Source organism: Acomys russatus, chromosome 19 (assembly GCF_903995435.1).
Source record: "Acomys russatus chromosome 19, mAcoRus1.1, whole genome shotgun sequence".
NCBI classification, from domain to species: domain Eukaryota; kingdom Metazoa; phylum Chordata; class Mammalia; order Rodentia; family Muridae; genus Acomys; species Acomys russatus.
Window position 1 is genome coordinate 58,882,161 of NC_067155.1, and position 20,690 is coordinate 58,902,850.

Genomic DNA, 20,690 nt, shown 5'->3' on the forward strand with positions numbered 1-20,690 from the left:
TAAAGCATCAATTAAGAAAGGCCAACGAGTAAGATGTTAAGTTTCTTTTAAAATAATTTACAATATATTAACTTTCCTAAGGCAGATTTTGTGAGGCATCTTGAATAGGTAGCTGCTGCTGCCAGAGGAGCGGTACTTGGAAGAGACTTGTCTGTCCAGGCAGTTGAGACTGGAGGGTAAACCCGTGAGGTCAAGCAGCAGAGACAAACGCACGTGACAGCATGAGCCAGTGACACCACACAACTAAGACATGGCTTCACAACTGGGTCACTTAAGAACTTGGGTTATTAGAGACCATTGAGAACACAGTTGTACCTTAGTATCTGATGAGAAAGTACAAATAAATATGGTGCTGATAAGTGGCCATCTGACCATCATGCAGTTGAGGAACACCTCCTCAGGATCTGATGTACTCCTTTGTCATTTCCTACACATGCACACCAAAGTTTAAAGAAAAATAAAAGCCAGTACTAGTGTATTGGTGAGGAGCACAGCCCAGTCCACCCATAGCTGAGTAACAACGAAACAAGAGAGCCCTCTGACCCGAGCAGAGGAACTTCAAACTATGCAGCCGCTGACTGGAAATGGGCAGCAGGTACTGCGCTATGTGGCAGGCACTCCCCAGTTTAGGGAGTGTGGGCTTGGCCACCACCAGAGGCCCTGGAACCTGCTTCCTTTTATTACCCAGACAACATCCACAACTGCACTTGGCTTCGACACAACTAGATTGACAAAGGCTGCTCACAATGGACGAAGACGAGGTAAGGCTGGCACCATAGAAGTGGTCACTCAGATCTACTTGCACATGCCATGGGGAGGAAGGTCCACAACTGGTCCAGTGTCATCTGACTGGCCCAGCCCAGCCAGTCCCTTGTTTGGTTCTGTGGCAGGAGACAGGGTGGCTGGCACTACTAGAAAGTCCTGTACGTGAGGAACTCTTTCATCTTCTTGGGGATTGGCAGTGCTAGGACTTGGTACGTTGTCAGGAAACTTCGGAGGGCTTTCCTGCATAAGTGCTTCAGTGAGGACAGGACTCGGGGAGCTGTCCAGAACTGGACATGGCCATCTCTCGTCCTGAAACAACAGAAACAAGTCCTCAGGCCCTAGAGAGCTGTTTCCCGTATAATGGACAGTGGTGGTTCTGGTTTGACTGAAATGGGAGACTCCAGAAGCTGAAGTGCACCCTTGACTGGGAAGGGCTGTAAACTGCCGAGTAATGACCACTATCTGGTTGGAACCCAGGATGTGGCCCATGTGTGGTACTGGCTGCTTTGTAAGATTACAGCAGGAAGACAGTGGGAACCCAGGAAGTCAAGGCTAGCTGGCAATGTAGTAAGACTGCCCCAAGCCAAACAATACCTTGAGGACAAGAGCCATGTCTGTCAGCACAGCCCTCTACCTAAAACTCCAAAGGAAACGGGGGTTGGGGCATAGAGTGCTCTAGCTTGAGAAGGCCTGAGTTCATGAACACAATAGCGGGCAGTACCACTACCAATTACAGATGTGCTGTGTAAGGTGGGCTCAGCTGTAAGTGACTTCCCATATGAAGTCCACATCCCTTTTTCTTAGCCTCCATGTGGAACTGACTGTTCAGGGTTATAAAGTTCTGTCAACATCTAAATTACTAACATCTATAAATGACAAAAGGGCAGGATGGAATATTTTAATTTTATGTACCTAAGATTTTCTTAGGCAAGACTATTCTAGACACTTTCTCCCTTAAAAAACCTTCATGGTACATGCAAGAGAGGCTGCTGCCCATCTGTTCAGTGCACATACATACCCTGTGGCAATAACACCACCATGTGGGAAGAATGTGCAGCAAAGACCATTGGTCATAGGAGCAAAAGCAACTGGAGCCTTCAGTTCCAGAGCCCAGATCCTGAGGAGCCTGATGGGACAAAGAGGTTCACAAGTCAGCTGAGCTACAAGTCAGCAGGAAATGGCTGCCATTACTGGCAAGTACCTGCTCTAAGGCAGCTTCATGCGTTTCCTCCTCACCTGTCGTCTGCCACTGTAGCAAGGTATAAGCCTTCAGGAGAGAAGCACACAGACCTCAGGGAGCTCATGTGGACATCACTGTCATCCATGGCAGGTTCCAGCTGGGTGTGACTACACAGAAAGAACAGTAGGTCTGGAATGGTGGTTACCCTCCCCAGAATCCCTACCAACAGGCAGCACACCAAATGCCTGTGCTCCTTACATAAAACTGTAGCATCTGCAGACTGGAAAACAAGGTCCCTTGAATGCTCCAAGTGTCAGAGGGTTCCCAGCACTTCATTGTGCTAATTTCCTTATGTAAAGTAGGTCGGCCTGCACTTCAATGCCAGTGAAAACTCTTTTAAGCCTTTCAAGGCTGAGCTGTGGTAATTATAGGGCTACTATCATTTGCTTCAGAAACTATGGACAAAGTAGAGCAAGCTTGTGAAGACAGGAGTTTATACTGGAGGTAACAGCTGATGGGAGCCACTCTGGACTTGCTTCTACAGTTAACAAGTAGAAACATTCACTGTGGTTTCCTATGACCTGAAGAGAGCTCAACACTGAAAAGCACTCAGCCAGCTGTCCCAGACTCCACAGTACTGTGTATAACCCCACAAGGTAGGTCCTTACTGAAGTGACCTCAGCCTCTCGCCGGTATAGGGGTCCCACATAATCACGCTGGTGTCGTAAGAAGCTGTGACGAGCAAAGCAGAGTCAGGAGAGAAGTCACAGGAGACAACACTGCTCTGGTGGCCTTCTAGCTTCCGGATTAGTGTATAGGAGCGCATGCTCCACAGAAAGACCTGCAAGAGGACAGAAAGGTCTGCTGAGGGGCAGAAGCAAGCTGCTTCGATACCAGAGCAGCGACAGGCGAGAAACCCCCTGGTCTTGTCCCTCCACCAGGTAAAGTTCTCTTCTTTCTTTCTTTCTTTCTTTCTTTCTTGGTCTTTCTTTGACAGGGTCTCTCTGTGTAGCCTTGGCTGTCCTGGACTTGCTTTGTAGACCAGGCTGGCCTCGAACTCACAGCGATCCGCCTGCCTCTGCCTTCCGTGTGCCACCACGCCCGGCCAGTCGCTCCTTTTCTACAGCCCTCCTAGGACTCACCATGCAGGTTTGAATAAGCACTTGAAAATGTGCGGTGCATGTTAAGAGCGAGCACAGGCTAGCCTACAGAGGGCTGCCTACTCAGCATTTCTCACTGCTTTCTGGTCCCCGCTTGAGATGCTGTGGCAGAATTAAGGAGACCTTGGTGGTGGCAGCTTGTTCCACTTGAAGCCAAGCACAGGATCCGGTATGAGCAGTGGACCAAGCAACAAGCACCCTTCCCAGACATTAAAACCGTAAGAACCCTGGGAATCTGGCTCTTAACTGCATCTGACCTCGCTCATAACATTAAACCTTGTTGAGAATCATCAAAATAGGGTTTCCTTCTTTCTCTTTGTAAAGCTCCCGAGGCTGGAGATGGAGCTCCATTATCAGAGCATTTGCCTAACCCTCCAAAGACCAGGGCTCCATCCCAGCACTGCATAAAATGGGCCTGGTGCAGGCAGGATCAGGAGCTCAGGGTCACCTCAGCTCCATATGAGTTTGAGGTCAGCCTGGGCTATGTAAGACCCTGTCTCCAAAAAACAAAAGGAAACCACTTCACTTAACATGACCAAGTTCCTGAGCTATGCCGAACAGTGACTCCTTCTGAGCTGTCACATCCAAAGCCACAAACAGAACAGAAGCCGCCTCTCCAGACAGCCCCTGGGCTCCAGTACTTTTAAACACAGCAGACCATCACTGCTCTTGTCAGGGTTGGGACTGGAATTCTAATCACAGGAATCAAACTGGAGAGATTCAAATTCAGAGGTTTGGGTGTGGGCTGTAGTTTTTTAAATCCTGGACTCCAAGTGGGGGAGGGAGTCTGAAAATACTGCACTCAGCCATTCTGGAAAAGGAACCTCCCCCAGAGATGAAGCACCCACTTCCAAATTCTCCTCTCCGGAGAGTTGAGTAGGGGCCAGAGCCAGCCTGCCTGCCTCTGCTGGGGCACGCTGGCAGGCGGACTGTGGCTCAGTTACACACCCACACACACTGCAGGCTTACCGACTTCTCACCAGCCGCAGAGCACAGCATGCTGCAGTCGGGTGAGATGGAGCAGCAATAGACCCACTGCAGGTGGCCGGACAACACCTGGATCTGCTTACCTGCCAGACAAGAAAGAGCAGAGGGTGGATAAGAGACCCAGTGCAGCTGCCCAGGTCTCAGCTAGCCCCAAAGACCCGCATTCTTGTGCAGGACCAGAACTGTGACAAGACGACATTTTAAAAAATAATTTATTTTTATCATATGTGCATTGGTGTTTTGCCTGCATGTATGTCTGTGTGAGGGTGCCAGATCTTGGAGTCACAGATAGTTCTGAGCTGCCATGTGGATACTGGGAATTGAACCCCGGGTCCTTTGGAAGAGCAGTCAGTGCTCTCAACCACTGAGCCATCTCTCCAGCCCCAAGACTTGACATTTTTAAGCACTTGAAAATGCAAGGAAAAAGTAAACACCTGCAGTCTATGAGTGCTGCAGCCAAGAAGCCAAGGGAGCCAATTTGATTTGGCTTCTTCTGATGTGCAAGTGAGCAGGGCAAAGGTGCACAACGCTGTAAATGCTCACACCTGTCCAGCCTTGACAGCCTCTTAGCTCCCCCATGGAACCTTGCTGCAGCAGAGCTCAGTCCTTAGAGGCCTGCACGCTGAGGTCAGACCACCTGGCTCTGAGGTACACTGTGCACATAGGTATGGCCTGCTGCTTGTTTGTATCTCTGTCTGTCTCTCTTTCTCTCTCCTCTCTCTCCCTTCCTCTTCTCTTCCTCTTCTTCTACCCCACCCCCACCTCTCTCTGTCATTTTTTCAAGACAGGGCTTCTCTGTGTGGTGTAGCCTTGGCTGTCCTGGACTCTCTTTGTAGACCAGGTTGGCCTTGAACTCACGGAGATCTGCCTGCCTCTGCTTCTAGTGCTGGGATTACAGCTGTGTACCACCACACCCAGCAGTGCATAGTCTCTTCAAGCCTGTGCTTTCTCAAAACCCCAAGGCCAACCCACATGAGAATGAGTGAGTTAATGGGGGAGTGCACCAAGCCTGTCGGTCCCACATGGGGTACTGCTTAATGAAAACTGCAATATACAGAAGAAAAAAATGAGGAATAAGACTCTGTTTATGTGAAATGACCTCAAAACCCAATGTGTGTGTGTTCGGGAGTTTGTTCACAAGTATAGACATGGATGGTGATGTCCTGGATTCCTGACATGGGTTACCCATTGTAAGGGAAATGTGACAGACAGAGAGATAGGGCAGGTAAGAAGGGGGCATAAAGAGACAAACAAGAAATACACGATTTATAAGGCTCACATGTACATGTGGCTTGTGAGTGCCAACTGCACTTTCATAAGTGGATGTATTACGGCAGTCAGTTTAGTAAGACAATGCCTGACACCTGCTAACACATCTTCTTCCCTCGTCTCCCCGGAAAGCCCTATTTGGGGCTGGAGAGCTGCCTCACCGGTTAGAGTATTGCTGCCCTTGCAGAGGACCCAGGTTGGGGTCCCAACATCCACTTGGCAGCCCGCAACTATCCTTAACTCCGAACTCCAAGGGGTCTGACACCTCCTCCTGGCCTGTGAGCACCAGGCCCATGAGTGGTGTACATACACTCATTCACGCAAAGCATTACATACACATAAACTTTAAAAACAAAAAAGGGCCCCCCTCACAACAGCCTACTTTGTTCTACCCACTCTCAGTCACGCCCACCTAGTCCACTCTCCCCTCAAACCCCTCAGCTGTGCTCAAGCCTCTAATCTCAGCACTTGGGAGAAGGAAATGCAATCTCCAATCAAGTCCAGCTTCACTGAGGCAAAGCCACATGGTGAGAGAGCACTATACACACAGCCTGAGGTACGGCAGAGCTGGCCATAGTGGTGCACACCTTCAATCTCAGCACTAGGAAGGCTGAGGCAGGTAGATCTGTGAGTTGAAGGCCAGCTTGGTCTAAGCAGAGTTTCGAGACCCGGTCTCAAAAATAAAGTACAGCGGGTCTGGGCCTGGTAGGCAGCCTAACGCAGGAGGGCCAAGACTGCTGCCAGTCCTCACCAGCAGCCCATCTTAGTCTACTTGTTTTCATGTTCTCATCCCAGACAGAAACCACCAAGGTCACCTCTGTTTATCTTTAAGCTGCTACAGACTGTGGTGACCCAAAATTCATACGATACAAACATAATCTCCAAGAGATGGCATTTGGAATGGGGTTTGGAAAATTAAATTGGTCATGAGTTGGGGGAGCCCTCATGAACGGGATTAGTGCTTTATGAAAACAAGCAAGCCCAAAGAGCTTTCCTGCCCTGACTGGCTTGTGAAATGCCATCTAGGGGCTGGAGTGAGCCCTTATCATCGGTCAGCTGCTGACGCCTTGATCTTAGACTTCCCAGCCTTAGAACAGAGAAGCAGCTGTGTGCTGATGAGGCCCCCAGGGGCAACACGTACTATGGAAGCCATGCGAAGGCACTGGTCACCATTCTCATTTCCAAGAGGGTAAGAAAACATCTAAACAAGACAGGATGGCAACTGTTTTCAGAGCATTTACACCACACAGGGATGGTGAGTCCTTTACAGACAGCTTAAAGTAGGGCAAAGGTGTGGGTTCTGTGCAAACACTGTGGCAGCTTATATAAGAGGCACGTGCACTCAGGTGTTGGTGTCCTGGGGGGCGGGGCTCTTAGGGCCTGCCCCTACAGGACAGCTGTACAGTGGACTTTGGTATTAAAATACCTTTAGCTTAGTTCTTTGGGGGGCGGGGCACAGGGTAGCTAACAACATCTCAGAAAGGCTTGCTGGGTGAGATGGAGAAGGAAGACAACTCTACATAAAATGGCACTGGAGATGAGGGAAGCCATATAGGACTGAGTGGCTCAGGCCTCTTCCTTACCATGTTTATTCAGGTCCCAGATGCGAAGAGTCTTATCCCGGGATGCAGAAACCAAAATCAAACTGCCACTGGGTGTGAAGCTCAGATCTCTCACAACATCCTGGTGGCCGGAAAGATTCAGAAGCAGAAGCCCTGGAGGGAGCAGAGCCTTTGGTCAGTATAAGGTGAAGGCAAACTTACCAGGTGCTGCCCAGTCCTCTGCCAACAGAGTTGGTGGCACCTGTGGGGCCTGACCACACTGCCCTGGACTAGTACTAGCCAGAAAGACCTACCTGTCTGCACCTCCCAAATCTTGATCTGTCCATCATTGAGACCTGTGGCCAGGATCAGGCAAGAGACATCTGGCACCTGGGAATGGTGACGTGCCCAGAGTTTTCTGCTGGGGGGAGAGGGCCACGGGCTAAAGGCCAACCCCCACACAATCTGGCCGCAGTCCAGCGTCTTCTCCTTCAAGCTGCCCCGTCCTTTCGAATCACTTTTGCTGCTTCGGCTTTTTGCTTCAAATCCTTTAGGGATGCTGGGCAAAGCAGACATTTCGGAGTAAATCTTCAATTGTAACCACATCAACCACCTTGCCAGCCCGAGACTCTCATTTCTTAGAAGGCACTCCTGGCATTTGGAGAGTCTGGTATGGCTTCAATGCCTTTTGGAATTCGTGAGACACAGGCTTCACTTCTTTTCCCCTCCAACTTGCAACAGCCATGAAATAGGGTGACCTGCCTTGTGGGGTAAGTAGAGCACAGAGGCTCCAAGGAGCCACACGCTTGGTCATTAAGTTCTCTTGGGTTTTGATCTTACAGAGAAGGGAGCACTTCCTCCCATGAGAAAGCGTATAATGCACAGTGTAGGTTTAGAACCAGGACAGACAGAATTGGAGCCTGGTTGCTGTCCATCTGCTGCTCTCCTGCCCAACAAGCCCCTACCTCCAGCTCAGACACTCCCATAGAGGCTGTGGTGAGCCCTGTCTTGTCACTACAGCCTATGGGGTGCACACTGATGTCTGCCCTCACAAGCAACACTCCAGTGATGGTGAGGCTCCTCCACCTCCATCCTTCACAGCACATCTTGCTCGGGACCTATTAGCAGAACTGTGGACCACAGCACAGCTCACTGAGCACTGCTCCTGGGAATCTCCCCTTGGCCCGGACCTTTCACATTCTACTGGGAAACAAGTCCGGGAGAGTGAAGCTCACTGAAGCCCCAGACCTAAGGCCCTGTCCACCACTGTATTCACAACTGTCACTGTCCTGTCTACACTGTCCACGACTGCCTGACCCTGGCACATGGACTGGAGTTTCTCATATTGGGGTAGAATTTAAATACAAGCCACAAAAGCCTTGTGTGGTGGTACTGTCTTTAGTCCTAGCACTCAGGAGGCTGGCAGGTAAATCTCTTGAGTTTGAGGCCAAACTGGTTTACATAGTAAATTTTAGGACAGCCAGGACTACAACCCTGTCTCATAAACAAGAACAAAAAAACTGGGCGTGGTGGCGCACGCCTTTAATCCCAGCACTTGAGAGGCAGAGGCAGGTGGATCACTGTGAGTTCGAGGCCAGCCTGGTCTACAAAGCAAGTCCAGGATAGTCAAGGCTACACAGAGAGCCCCTGTCTCGAAAAAACCAAAAACAAACAAACAAAAACAAAAAAGAAGCCAGAGCTAGGTATGTATTGTTGCACACTTGTAATCCTAGCACTTGGGAGGCTCAGCCAGGAGGATCAGGAGTCTGAGACTAATCTGGATCATGTAAAGAGACCTTGTCTCAAAATGGAAGGAAGGAAGGAAGGACGGAAGGAAGGAAGGAAGGGAGGGAGGGATGACAGGCCATTGGAAGAATGAAACAGCTTAGAATCTCCAGTTTTGTTTGTGTTTTGTTTTTAAATAGAGCTCTTTATTTCCATATCTGAATGAAGGGTACATTTGTACCACTTCACTCAAAGGGATGAGAAATATTCATACACTGCTTCACTTGGTCTGTTGGACTGTTCTAGAAAGGGAGAGTCATGCGTGGCTCAACACTAGGGTTGTGTACTTGAGAACTCGGCAGTTAGTCCTTGGGGATCCTAAAGTGGCCTACATAAACTAGGACAAGCAGCAGAGTCTCACTGCCACACAGGCTCTTCACTGACCAAAGCATGGATGAGAGGCACAGAACTGCACTGAAACCTCTGCTTTAGAGCAGTTCACTTTGCTGGGTCACAAGGTCAGAGTAGAGTTGGAATTAAAGTCCATAGCAAGGGTACCACAGCTGCGCCCAGAAAATGCTCTGGGTACCTGAGTGTGCTGCTGAGCCACAGGAGAGACAGGATGGCAGGGGAGAGGAGAGGAGAGGAAGGTGGATGCTTGGAAGAGGGTGCTAATTTAACAGGAGGCTCTAGCACAGCAGTTTTCAATCTGTGGGTTGAGAGCCTTTGGGGTGGGGGGTGTCAAACAACCCTTTCACAGGGGTCATAAGATCATCAGAAAACATGGGTAACTACATTACAATTCATAGTTACACTTATGAAGTAGCAACAAAAATAACTTTGTGGTTGGGTTGCCACAAGCTAAGGGACTGTATTACAGGTTGCAGCAGTAGGAAGGTTGAGAACCACTGTCCTGCCAGACCCTGAGTTCACTTGGATTCAAGTTTCTCAAATTTGGGGCAGATAAGATGGCTCAGCAGGTCCAGGAGCTTGCTGTCAAGATGACAGCCCAAGCCCTATGCCTGGGATGGAAGGAAGGAGAGAGCTGACACCTGCAAGTTGTCCTCTGACTTCCATACAAATATGTAATCTTAAAAAAAGTTTCCCAGGCCGGGCATGGTGGCGCACGCCTGTAATCCCAGCACTCGGGTGGCAGAGGCAGCTGGATCACTGTGAGTTCGAGGCCAGCCCTGGTCTACAAAGTGAGTCTAGGACAGCCAAAGCTACACAGAGAAACCATGTCTCATTAAAAAAAAAAAAAAAAAAAAAAAAGTTTCTCAAATTTTTATTCTTGAAAGTAGTGTATGTTGGATTTCAGACCCAGGACAAGCAGCTAAGGTGCCTTTTGAACCACGGTAGCCCTGGCCTCCAGGTCCTCTCAGCATCCCTTGTTTCCTATCTGCTGCTCACACCTCCAATGCCAGCACTTGAGATCTTTGGGAGTTTAAGGCCAGCCTGGTCTATATAGCAAATTTTAGGACAGCCAGGGCCACACAGAGAGACCCCATCTCTGAAAACCCAATGTATACTGTGATGAGGTTTAGCTCAGTTGCAGAATACCTTTCTCACACAGGCAAGGTCCTAGGCTGAGTCACTAGTCCTACCAATAAGTGAGTAAGAAAAGGTCAAACAGCCCTAACAAGAATATAAATGATGCCAGTAACAATTATATTAACTTATGAAACATAATAATAAAAATTACTCCGACTGGGGACACAGCTGTGTGGCAGAGCACTTGCATAAAGGCCTGGTCCAAGGTCCAGCATAGGACAAAGCTCAGTCTAACCACACTTTAACACCACAAATGGCTGTGTACTTACTTCTGAGGAAGTCACAAAGGTCATGCAACACATACTGCTTTCCTGTGTATGCCTATGCATATAATACCGCGATTATCATGGTAGCCATTTCTGCACCCAAGGTGGTGTGGTTTGTTTGGCTGTTTGTATTGTTTTCGGTAGGGATAGAACCAGAGTCTCACACACTCAAGAAGCAGCCCCCCCCACCTCAAAGCTGATTTGATTTACTAGATTTTAGTGTCTTACTAAGGTGCTCAGGCTATTTTCCTGCCTCAGCCTCACAACTACTTGGAATTAGAGGTGCAGGGCTATGCCTAGCTGCTTTTATTATTATTTTTTTAAAGATTTATTTATTTATTATTATGTATACAGTGCTCTGCCTGTATGTACACCTGCAGGCCAGAAGAGGGCATCAGATCACAGTATATAGATGGCTGTGAGCCACCATGTGAGTGTTGGGAACTGAACTCAGGACCTCTGGAAGAACAGCCAGTGCTCTTAACCCCTGAGCCATCTCTCCAGCTGTTTTTACAAAGGAGCCATCTGTTTGCACTGCAGTGGATTGTCATTCTTCAAAGTCTGTGATGTCCATCTGCCCCCCACTGCCCCCCAAACCAGTAAGTTCTCGTTTAACATACTAGTCAGTACTTTTCTCACTTGGGTAAATGACAGAGAAAAGGATAACGTGCAAACAGCTCCCCCCAACCGTCTTAGTCATCAAAGGGAGGGTGTGTCTGCCGACAGTGACGCACAGAATTGGCAAAAAGAGTACTCTAGAGGAAAATAACAAACAACAAAAAGGAAAGCAACAAAAAAAACCTCTTCAGACAGTAAGCTGACCCTAAACTCGAATCTAGATACAGAGAATCTCTCTCATTATGGTTAGAAAAATAGAACATATTCAAACAGCAGTGACCTTGACCTTCCCCTTACAGAAGAAACCAAGTGGAAATCATTTTTCAGGGTGAAGCAGCATAGGAGGCGGCCCACCACTAGACACCTCAGAGGCCCCACCTTTGGACAGTCTGAGGATTCTTTGGAGTTGGATTCCAGGAAGTGGGGACCATGTAACAAACACGTTCCTCCCCAGCAGAGTGCAGCCTGCCTAGGACAACCGGGACTCTTGGTGGCACTGCCATTATCAAGGCAACGGTTTCCCAGGAACTGTATCCAAGCTTAAATGCAGCCTAAAACTGATGAGAAATGCCCAGAGCATCCAGACCAAGCTTGATGTACCTCAGGAGTCTCTACCTCGGCTCAGTGCCAAGTGACTTTCAGCTGAATAACTGAATAAGTAAACGCAGACAAGCAGTTACCCCAGACAGAAGGAAGCTCTTGGTGCTCGGGCCTCAGGACCTGTCTATCCCAAGAAAAGAGAAACCTTTGCATCAGAAACCACAAACTAGGTTAGAAAACAAAGGAACAAACAAACAAAAAGGAAACAAAGACCCCGTTAGAAAATGCCCAGCGATAGGAAAGAGGAGGTGTTTCTCTGAAGGAAGGCTTCAGAGATGCATTAGCACAGGGAAGAGGCTCAGCACTAGCAGGAAGGAAGGAAATGCAAATCAGACTCCACCTCATACCAGGAGTGCCAAGCTGGAACACAGAAAGGACTAGTGTCAAGTGCCTCACGGATGTGGAGAACTTCAAATCTAAAGACACTGCAAGGGGAATGTAAAACTGCAGCCGCCACTTTAGAAAACAGCTGGCCACTCTGTCAGTCTAACACAGGACGCACACGCCCATGCAGACATGTCCAGAAGCATTCAGAGCAGAGCTAGTCACCTAACACCCACTAATAAAAAAAACCCTGTCAACGGAGTCTGGCATCTCACACTAGTATAATGTCACTGGGCAGTAAACAGAAGTGAACTGTGATGCACGCGCACGCGTGCACATACACACACACAAACACACACACGAATGAACCACCAGGCACTACTAGGAGCTGTGTTAAGACAGGCATGTGCAGAGAGAGCCCAGTAAAAAGCCCGTGACAGGCAAGTCCACAGTAGGGGCACAAGACACAGTGGCTGCCAGGACAAAGACATGGAAGGCTAAAGAGACAGGTATCTTTCTGAGGAAATAGCAATGCTGTAGAATTGGCTTTGACGACAGGTGCACAATTCAGTGTGCTAATACTGCACTGCACGCTGTTTTTAGTTTTTCTTTTGAGAAAGAGTCTTACCACCTGGCGCGGGCTATCCTTCACCTGGTGGCCCTCTCGCCACCATGTCCCAAGTACTGTAACTACAAGATCATGGAGCACAGCTAGCGCTAGATACTTCAAATGGATAAACTTCTAGCGCAATAACATTGTCCCAAAATTCAGGATGAGGCCAGCACACTCCCTACAGACCTGGCTTCCCTGTGCATGGACTGCGGGGCTTTGGGGCCTCATGATCAGGCCTTCTTTGCTTACCTATTCTTGGAAAGGACCCTAAAGAGTAGGGAACAACTTGGGAAAGCACCCAATGTCCCACCGCGGACCTCCTTCATTCCCCATGGTATAGAGATGACTTACAACTGCTCCTCTAAGGGCCAGGGGACCAGCTTGACCACGCAGTGTCCTTGAGACCAGGCGAACCAGGAACCATCTGGGGAGAAGGCCACACTCCAGGTTTCACAGCTTGACTTCCAATCAAACTGGTGGGGGCGCCCGGGCTTGAGTTCAGCCAGCAGCAGTGGTTCCTCTGAGGAAAGAGATAGCATACTTCAGAACACACCCTCCCAGCCTGACCACTAGATTACGGAAGCCGCTGTCTGCCAAGAGAGTTGTCGTTTAAATGACCGAGGGCAGTAACAGTAGCCACAGGCTACATTCCACTGTGGTTACTCAGGGGCAACCCTTCCCATTGGGTGACTCAGAGTAACCTTGACGGTGGTGGACCTGGTGAATGAGGCCTCATTTCCCTCTGAATGCCTAAGCAGGAAGTGAGAGGCAACTGTGCCTGGGCTCCAGCCAATGAATGCACTTGAGGTCCCCCTCAAAAGGAGCCTGGTGCCTTCAAGGGGTCCTCCTTACCCCCAGAATCCCCTCACCTCCTTTTAGGGCAGACTTACTGGCTCCAGTTCCTACTTCTTTCATGTCCTTAATCCTGGTTTAACCTGCTCTAAGTGACTACTAATTCATTCTTGTGACCCCAGGAACCCCACCAAAGCTGAAAACACACAGGAAATATATTCCGAGACTCCCAACAGCCCCAGCCCCGGTCTGCTGCGGCACCCCTGAACTAAGAACCCCACTAAGAGGCCTGAAGAATGAGGGTTTTTTTTTAACCACCATGACTGCCTTCTGTGTACATCCCGAATCAGTAGTTCTGGGATTTGACACTTTTTTGGGTGTTAATAAATAGAAAATAACATGATTTTTTTTTAAAAGTTATTTTACATGTATGATATGAGTGTCTTGCCTGCATGTATGTTGGTCCCATACATATGCGGTGTCCACAAAAGCAAAGAGAAGGGAGTTGGAACCCCGGGAAGGTAGTCACAGGTGGTTGTAAGGTCCTCTGAGAGAGTAAGTAGCCTGTGCTCTAAACTGAGCTGCCTCTCCAGACTCCACAGAAAGTAATTTAAATAAGCCATATTTCATATATTTCAAAACCTGCTTTTATGTACTTTCTTACATTTGGGTCTCAAAACATTGACATACACCTTACAAGGGGGAAATCTCTCCTAGTCAGAGGAACATCATCTTTTCTTGGTGCATACAATGCTAATGTGGTCCATGGTTAGCATGCTGGTGAGACAGAAAGTGACAGTTCACATATAAAACAAGCATTTGCTGCACGGTATATAATAGGAAACACACAGATGTGCCTCTGTAAGAATTTATATGATTGTCTGTGTGTGGCACACAGATAAATGCCATAGGGTGTATGCAGGAGGTCAGAGGACAATTTTCAGGAGCCAGTTCTCTCTTTCCACCATGGGTTTGGGGGATTAAACTGACTTGTAGCAAGTGCTTTAAAAAACCCACTGAGGCTGGGTGGTGGTGGCACACGCCTTTAATCCCAGCACTTGGGAGGCAGAGGCAGGCAGATCACTGTGAGTTTGAGATCAGACTGGTCTACAAAGGGGAGTCAAGGACAGCCAAGATTACACAGAGAAACCCTGTCTCGAAAAACCAAACCAAACCAAACAACAACAACAAAAAAATCCACTGAGTCATCTCACTGAACCAATAGATAAATCTTGTTTCATAGAGGGGCTGGAGAAATGGCTCAGTGGTTAAGAATACTGATTTATCTTCCAGAGGTCCTGAGTTCAATTCCAAGCAACCACATGGTGGCTCACAACCATCTGTAATATGATCTGATGCCCTCTTCTGGCCTGCAGGTGTACATTCAAATAGAGCACTCATATACATAAAATAAATAAATAAATCTTTAATAAAAAAAAAGAGGGGGGGGATGTTGGGCTGAGCAGTGGTGGCACATGCCTTTAATCCCAGCACTTGGGAGGCAGAGGCAGACGGATCACTGTGAGTTCGAGGCCAGCGTGGTCTACAAAGAAAGTTCCAGGACAGCCAAGGCTACACAGAGAAACCCTGTCTTGAAAAATTCAAAAGAAGGAAAAAAAAAAAAAAAAGATGTTGCTAAAAATTCAATCTTCAAATAGAATTTTAATGCATCATATCTTGACTTTATAAAGAGAACATTCAACGCTATGTGGAGATTCGGGTTTTTATATCGTTAGGTCTAAACCGCTGTACACAGACTTAGAACACTCCTCCTAGAAACCTGTGCGGGCCTATATGTGGACTCCTCTCACATGTATGCAACCATGTGTCTGCATGAACATTATTTTCTGGCTATGCACATGCTGTGGCCTCAATCAACAGTGATGAGGCTGAGAAAACTGCATCCATCCTGATACTGTTCGCCCACTCTTCTGATACAATGGCACTCCACACAACAGAAAAGAACTCAGCTTTCATTTGTTTTACTACCCAAACCAAATTCACTGTCAAGCTCAGTCCAGTCTGTCTCCAAGAGCTTTGCCCAACCTTCCTTCCCATCTCTATAGTACTACTTGAATCTCTGCAGCACTGCCTGTTGCCTGGTCTATGAGGCAGCCATTGTCGTCTTCTTCTTCTTCTTCTTCTTCTTTTTTTTTTTTTGTATTTTTGGTTTTTTGAGACAGGGTTTCTCTGTGTAGCCTTGGCTGTCCTGGACTCACTTTGTAGACCAGGCTGGCCTCGAACTCACAGTGATCCGCCTGCCTCTGCCTCCCAGTGCTGGGATTAAGGGCGTGCGCCACCACGCCCGGCTATGAGGCAGTCTTCTAATGCTCCCTGGGTTCATCCATTCTCCTTCCGTCTTAGCATGGAGTTACACTGCCTTGCCTCCCTCATTACCAGGCTGCTGCCTTCACTTCACATCTGGACTTGTGCCTGTCCTCTCCCATCTCACTATGCTCAGTTCCAACCTCAGGAAACTGCACCAACTATTCCTTCACAGGAATGCCTCTCCATGCACATCTTATCTTCATTGGGTCTGGCTCAAGGGACAACTCCCACAGACGCCTAATCCAGTGTCTTCACAAGACCTCACTAATTAGTTTGTAGAGCTCATCACTACTGAGGTCATTGCCCGCCCCCAGCACTAGGAGGTCTGCCCACAGCAGCAACCTTGTCTGCTTCCAATGCCAGTAGAAGGCTACTTGGTGACAGAAACAGAGGGAACAGAGCCTCTTAGACTACCAAGATGCCTGTGCCATCCTTCACAACACTCTTCTTAGACCCTAGCTCTGCCCAGAATTCACTCTCTATTTCTGGGATTGGGGGTTTCATCTCTTGTTATTTCAGGTCAGGAATTTAGAATCTAAAAGAAGAAACAAGTAGCTGTCTCTTGGAGTCTAGGCACAGAACTAAACTTGGCCACTGGAAAACAAAACCATAATTAGTGCACAGCCATCAAAACAAACGAAGCAGACCTGGAAAGATCCAGCTCCATCTGAGACTGCACCTGCATGGTTGGACCAGGGCTTTTTTTTTTTTTTTTTTTTTTTTTTTTTTTTTTTTTGGTGTTTCAAGACAGGGTTTCTCTGTGTAGTCTTGACCATCCTGGACTCACTTTGTAGACCAGGCTGGCCTCGAACTCACAGTGATCCGCCTGCCTCTGCCTCCCGAGTGCTGGGATTAAAGGCGTGTGCCACCACGCCCGGCTGGACCAGGGCTTTGCTACGTCGATATGCAGTGCATACTTACTGGATGCCGTGTGACACACTGCTCTATGTATGTGCTGATACTCAGGCTAATGAGCATCTGTGCTCCTTCACAATCTTTTTTTTTTAAACGTATACAGTATGCATCCGATCACATTATAGATGGTTGTGAGCCACCATGTGGTTGCTGGGAATTGAACTCAGGACCTCTGCAAGAGCAATCAACTGCTCTTAACCACTGAGCCATCTCTCCAGGCCCCCTCCTTCACAATCTTAGCATTTTTTCAGTGTGGACTCTCTTGAAAATCTGCCAGCAGTTTTCAAGTATACAGCCTTTATTAGCTATAGTCATCATGCTAGCTAAGTCAAGTTCTGCCGCCTTTGATCAGCATTTCCCCAACCACACCTACTTCCAGGTTTTCCCACTATACAAGGGATGTATACAGAGTCAGGCAGAATGGAAAGACAATTATCAGGAGCCTCTTCCACACAAGGAGGTCTGAGGCCTAACAGAGGTGGAGTCGGGAACCCCGCTTCCTGCCTTGGGATGTTGGCATTGCTAGGCTGCCCCATCAGCTTGGAGAGTTTTGACTGGCTGCTCCATCATAGTAAGCAGAGCTCTGTGTCCATGTCGCCTTGGTGACATTCCAGAAGCACTAAGATGGCTAAGTCACTCTCCTTTAGCTCTCGTTACACTTCCTGTAACGAGGTTCCTGTAACGGGGTTTCTGGGTTGCATTTGTAGTCTCTCTCTTCTGTCTCAAGCCACTTTGCCTGTCACTAGTCACCAGTCACAAGCAGTTACTGGCCACCTGAAGTGTGGCAGGTCTATAATGAATATAATAGGGGTTGGAGAGATGGCTCAGGGGTTAAGAGCATTGTCTGCTCTTCCAGAGGTCCTGAGTTCAATTCCTGGCAACGACATGGTGGCTCACAACCATCTATAATGAGATCTGATGCCCTCTTCTGGCCTGTGGGTGTGCATGCAGATAGAGCACTCATATACACATAACATAAATAAATCTTTAAAAAAAAAACATATAATACATGGAGCTGAAAAGACGGCTTAGCAGTTAAGAGCACTCGTTCCTCAAGCAGAGGTTTCCAGCACCCAAACAGTAGCTTAGAATAGTCTGTAGCTCCTTTTCCAGAGGATCTGATGCCCTCTCTTCTGGCCGCTGAAGGCACCAGGCACATGCATGATGCACAGACATACACGCAGGCAAAAAACTCATACACATAAACTATAAAAGAAGTAAATCTAAGAATAGTTTTTAAAAGAAAATAAAGTACACACCAGACTGTAAAAACGCTGTGGTAGCATGGCTCAGCCATTAAAGAGTATGGCAGCTCACAACAATCTGTAACTTGGTACAGAGGATCTGACGCCCCCTTCTGGCCCCCTCAGGCACTGCACACACCACGTGGTGCAGACATACGGTAATTAAAACACGCACACGTAAAAATTCTTAAGTCTCTAAAACATTCCTATAAATTTTGCTTGATCACACAAATGAATCAATTTGAAATATTTCTGATATGTTAGCCTGAAAGCTTTTTTGTTTCAACTGGGTTTTTTTTTGGGGGGGGTGTTGTTGTTCGTTTTTGTTTTTGTTTTTGCTTTTTGAGACTCTGTGGAGCCTTGGCTGTCCTGGACTTGTATAGTAGACAAGGCTGGCCTCGAACTCATAGAGATTCGCCTGCCTTTGCTTCCCAAGTGCTGGGATTACAGGCGTGTGCCACCATGCCCCGCTGCTTCTTTTTTAATGTGTCTACTACATTTCGATTACATACTGTCGTTGTCTTTCTATGGGCTAGGATTGATCTACAGGGCACCAGGCACACAGCAGATACTCAATAAATATTTGCTGAATGAATAAATTAATTCTGACCACTGTTCTACTGTTGTCTATTGTAAACCCTTTTACAAGAGACATTATTCAGTTTGACAAGAGGGTAAAACTCTGGCCTAGTGTCCAGCCTTTTTAACAGTAGCTTGGCAGCTCTGCTACAACACAGCTGTCAATCACTGGGGGGGGGGGGGGAACTGCACTGGAACAGATTCCTGTTTTGTTTTTAAAGCAGTCTGGTCACAGATCGCTTTGAGATTTAACTCTAAGGCATCAATGTAAATGAGAACGGAAGCTATAAAAAGATTCACTGAAGAAAACAGTAGGGGCCATTTAAACTGAATTCTATGGGGAAGATACTGAACGGTTTTAATCTAGATGGAAACCCGGGAGAAGAGCTGCCTCCACACCTTTCCCTGAAAGCCAAGCTCCTGCAAACAAAGAAATGTCATTTCCTAAATGCAAAGGGGACACCACCCCAGGGAATACCCGCCTTTCAAACAACCCACCCAGCACAGCAAGCCCCAGAGTCCTCCTGACCCCAGGCGAAGCATCAACTTCACTACAAGTCTGAGCCTTAGGCCTTGGCTCCTGAGATTCCCCAACGGAAACTGCCTTTTAAGCTCTTTGGGGACCCTGTGGTCTGGGAACAGGGCCCCCAAACACACGCATGCGGAGCCCAAGGCCCTTTAGGGAGAAGTCCCCGGGGTGGGGGGTGGGGGGCTGCAGGTCTAGCCATCCCTAGCATCTCTGCGCTCTCCAGGCGGGCAGGAACTTCATGCCGTGCCCTCGCTTCCAGCTTTCGTGGTGACAGCTGTGGACAAGGGCAGGGCCAGGACTGGACCTCACCCACCAGAGTGTCGGGTCCTACGTGTCACCGCGGGGCAGCGTCCCGGGCCCCACCCCGTTCCCAGGCACCCACCCAGCGGCCACGGTGGGCGCCGAGGCCGGTAGCCCCGCCATGGCGCAGGCGACCCGGGCCCACCGCCTTCCCCCGATGAGCTCCGGGAATGCGGCCGCCCTCCGCGGTCCCCGCGGCGGCTGGAGGACGGCGGGCGCCGCTGACAGCGAAAGTGAAACAAAGCTGCGCTCCGACCTGGGTCCCCGCCCCGCCGAGGCCGCACTCACCTCCGGCCTCCATGAGGACGCGCGGCCCGCGCCAGGCGGCGGGCGCCTCAGCCCCCAGGGCCGCGGGCCTTCATTCCGCGCCCGCGCCGCCCGCCCCCGCCCCCGCCCCCGCCCCGCCGCGCCAGCCGCCGCCGCCGCCGCCCGCAGAGGCCATCAGCTGCTTCCCGTCACATGGCGGCCGGTGGGGGCGGGGCCCGGGCGCGGAGCGCGCTGGGGAAGGAACGCAGGGCTGCGGGGGCGTCGGGCGGGCCGGGGACGCGGGGCTGAGGGGAATGTGGGGCGGGGGGGGGGGCGGACGCGGGGCCGAGGGACGCGGGGTGGGGGGAACGAGGGGCCGAGGGGTATGTGGAACTGGGGGGGGGTTACGCAGGGCTTGGGGGAATATGGGGCTGGGGGGGGAACGCGAGGCTGAGGGGAATGCCGAGCTGGGGGGGGGGGGACATCGTGCTGAGGGGATACAGGGCGGGGTTAACAGCTGAAAGGAAGGCTGGACGGGATGGGGGTGGAAGGAGAGGGGTACAACACGGAGCTTAAAGGGCTAAGGACTGAGGAGACTTTGAGGCCGGGGGATTGGGCGGTGGGGCACCTGGACCTGAGGTTGAGGAAAGGCTGGGGGGATGGGGAAGGGGGATGGTGGGGGGGGGGGGGTGGCTGGGAGCAAGCAGGTAGAGGGAATGGAGCGACCGAGGGGACCTTAGAAGCCTACGAGAAAGACGTACTGAAACCGGATCTGATGTTGAAATTTATTGGATTAAAATCCGAGGCCTGACTGGTGGTGGTGGGGTGCACTGACAGGATCTAAACTGGAAGCCCAGAATTTGAGAAAGATTGGGGGGGGGGAGGCAAAAGCCAGAGATGAAGTAGAAGGTCCCCCCGACAGCCAGAGGCTCCGGGAAGCTGCTGGGGTCATGATGCTGCGACCTGGCTGAAGCTGCATGGGTTCACGGTAGGAATGGAATGCTGGCCTTGACAACAGCTCCCCCACCCCCAGGGGTGCTGGAGTGCCGGAAAAGACTAGTGGAGGGGGAGGGTAGGGGAGGTTAGCGTCAAGGCTAAGCCCCACTGGGGGCCAAAGCACCCCATCTTTCCAGAACCCCGAGAAGTTTCCCTCCGCAC

At 49.6% G+C, this 20,690-nt stretch overlaps 1 protein-coding gene across 2 annotated transcripts; it reads right to left on the bottom strand.

The window, feature by feature from the left end:
• Window positions 1-251: 251 nt before the first annotated feature.
• Window positions 252-19,667, bottom strand: Wsb2 (WD repeat and SOCS box containing 2). 2 transcript variants are annotated; one of them, XM_051161634.1, is made up of 9 exons: window positions 19,575-19,667; window positions 12,951-13,119; window positions 7,217-7,461; window positions 6,945-7,076; window positions 4,075-4,175; window positions 2,614-2,786; window positions 2,002-2,112; window positions 1,784-1,891; window positions 252-1,074 (listed from the first exon to the last, which is right to left on the bottom strand). In XM_051161634.1, the coding sequence occupies exons 1-9, from the start codon at window positions 19,585-19,587 to the stop codon at window positions 912-914; spliced, it is 1,215 nt and encodes a 404-aa protein (XP_051017591.1). In that variant the 5' UTR covers window positions 19,588-19,667; the 3' UTR covers window positions 252-911. The 2 variants fall into 2 exon arrangements, with proteins under 2 accessions (XP_051017591.1, XP_051017590.1); XM_051161633.1 differs by lacking the exon at window positions 19,575-19,667 and having other exon boundaries at window positions 12,951-13,138.
• Window positions 19,668-20,690: the final 1,023 nt, after the last annotated feature.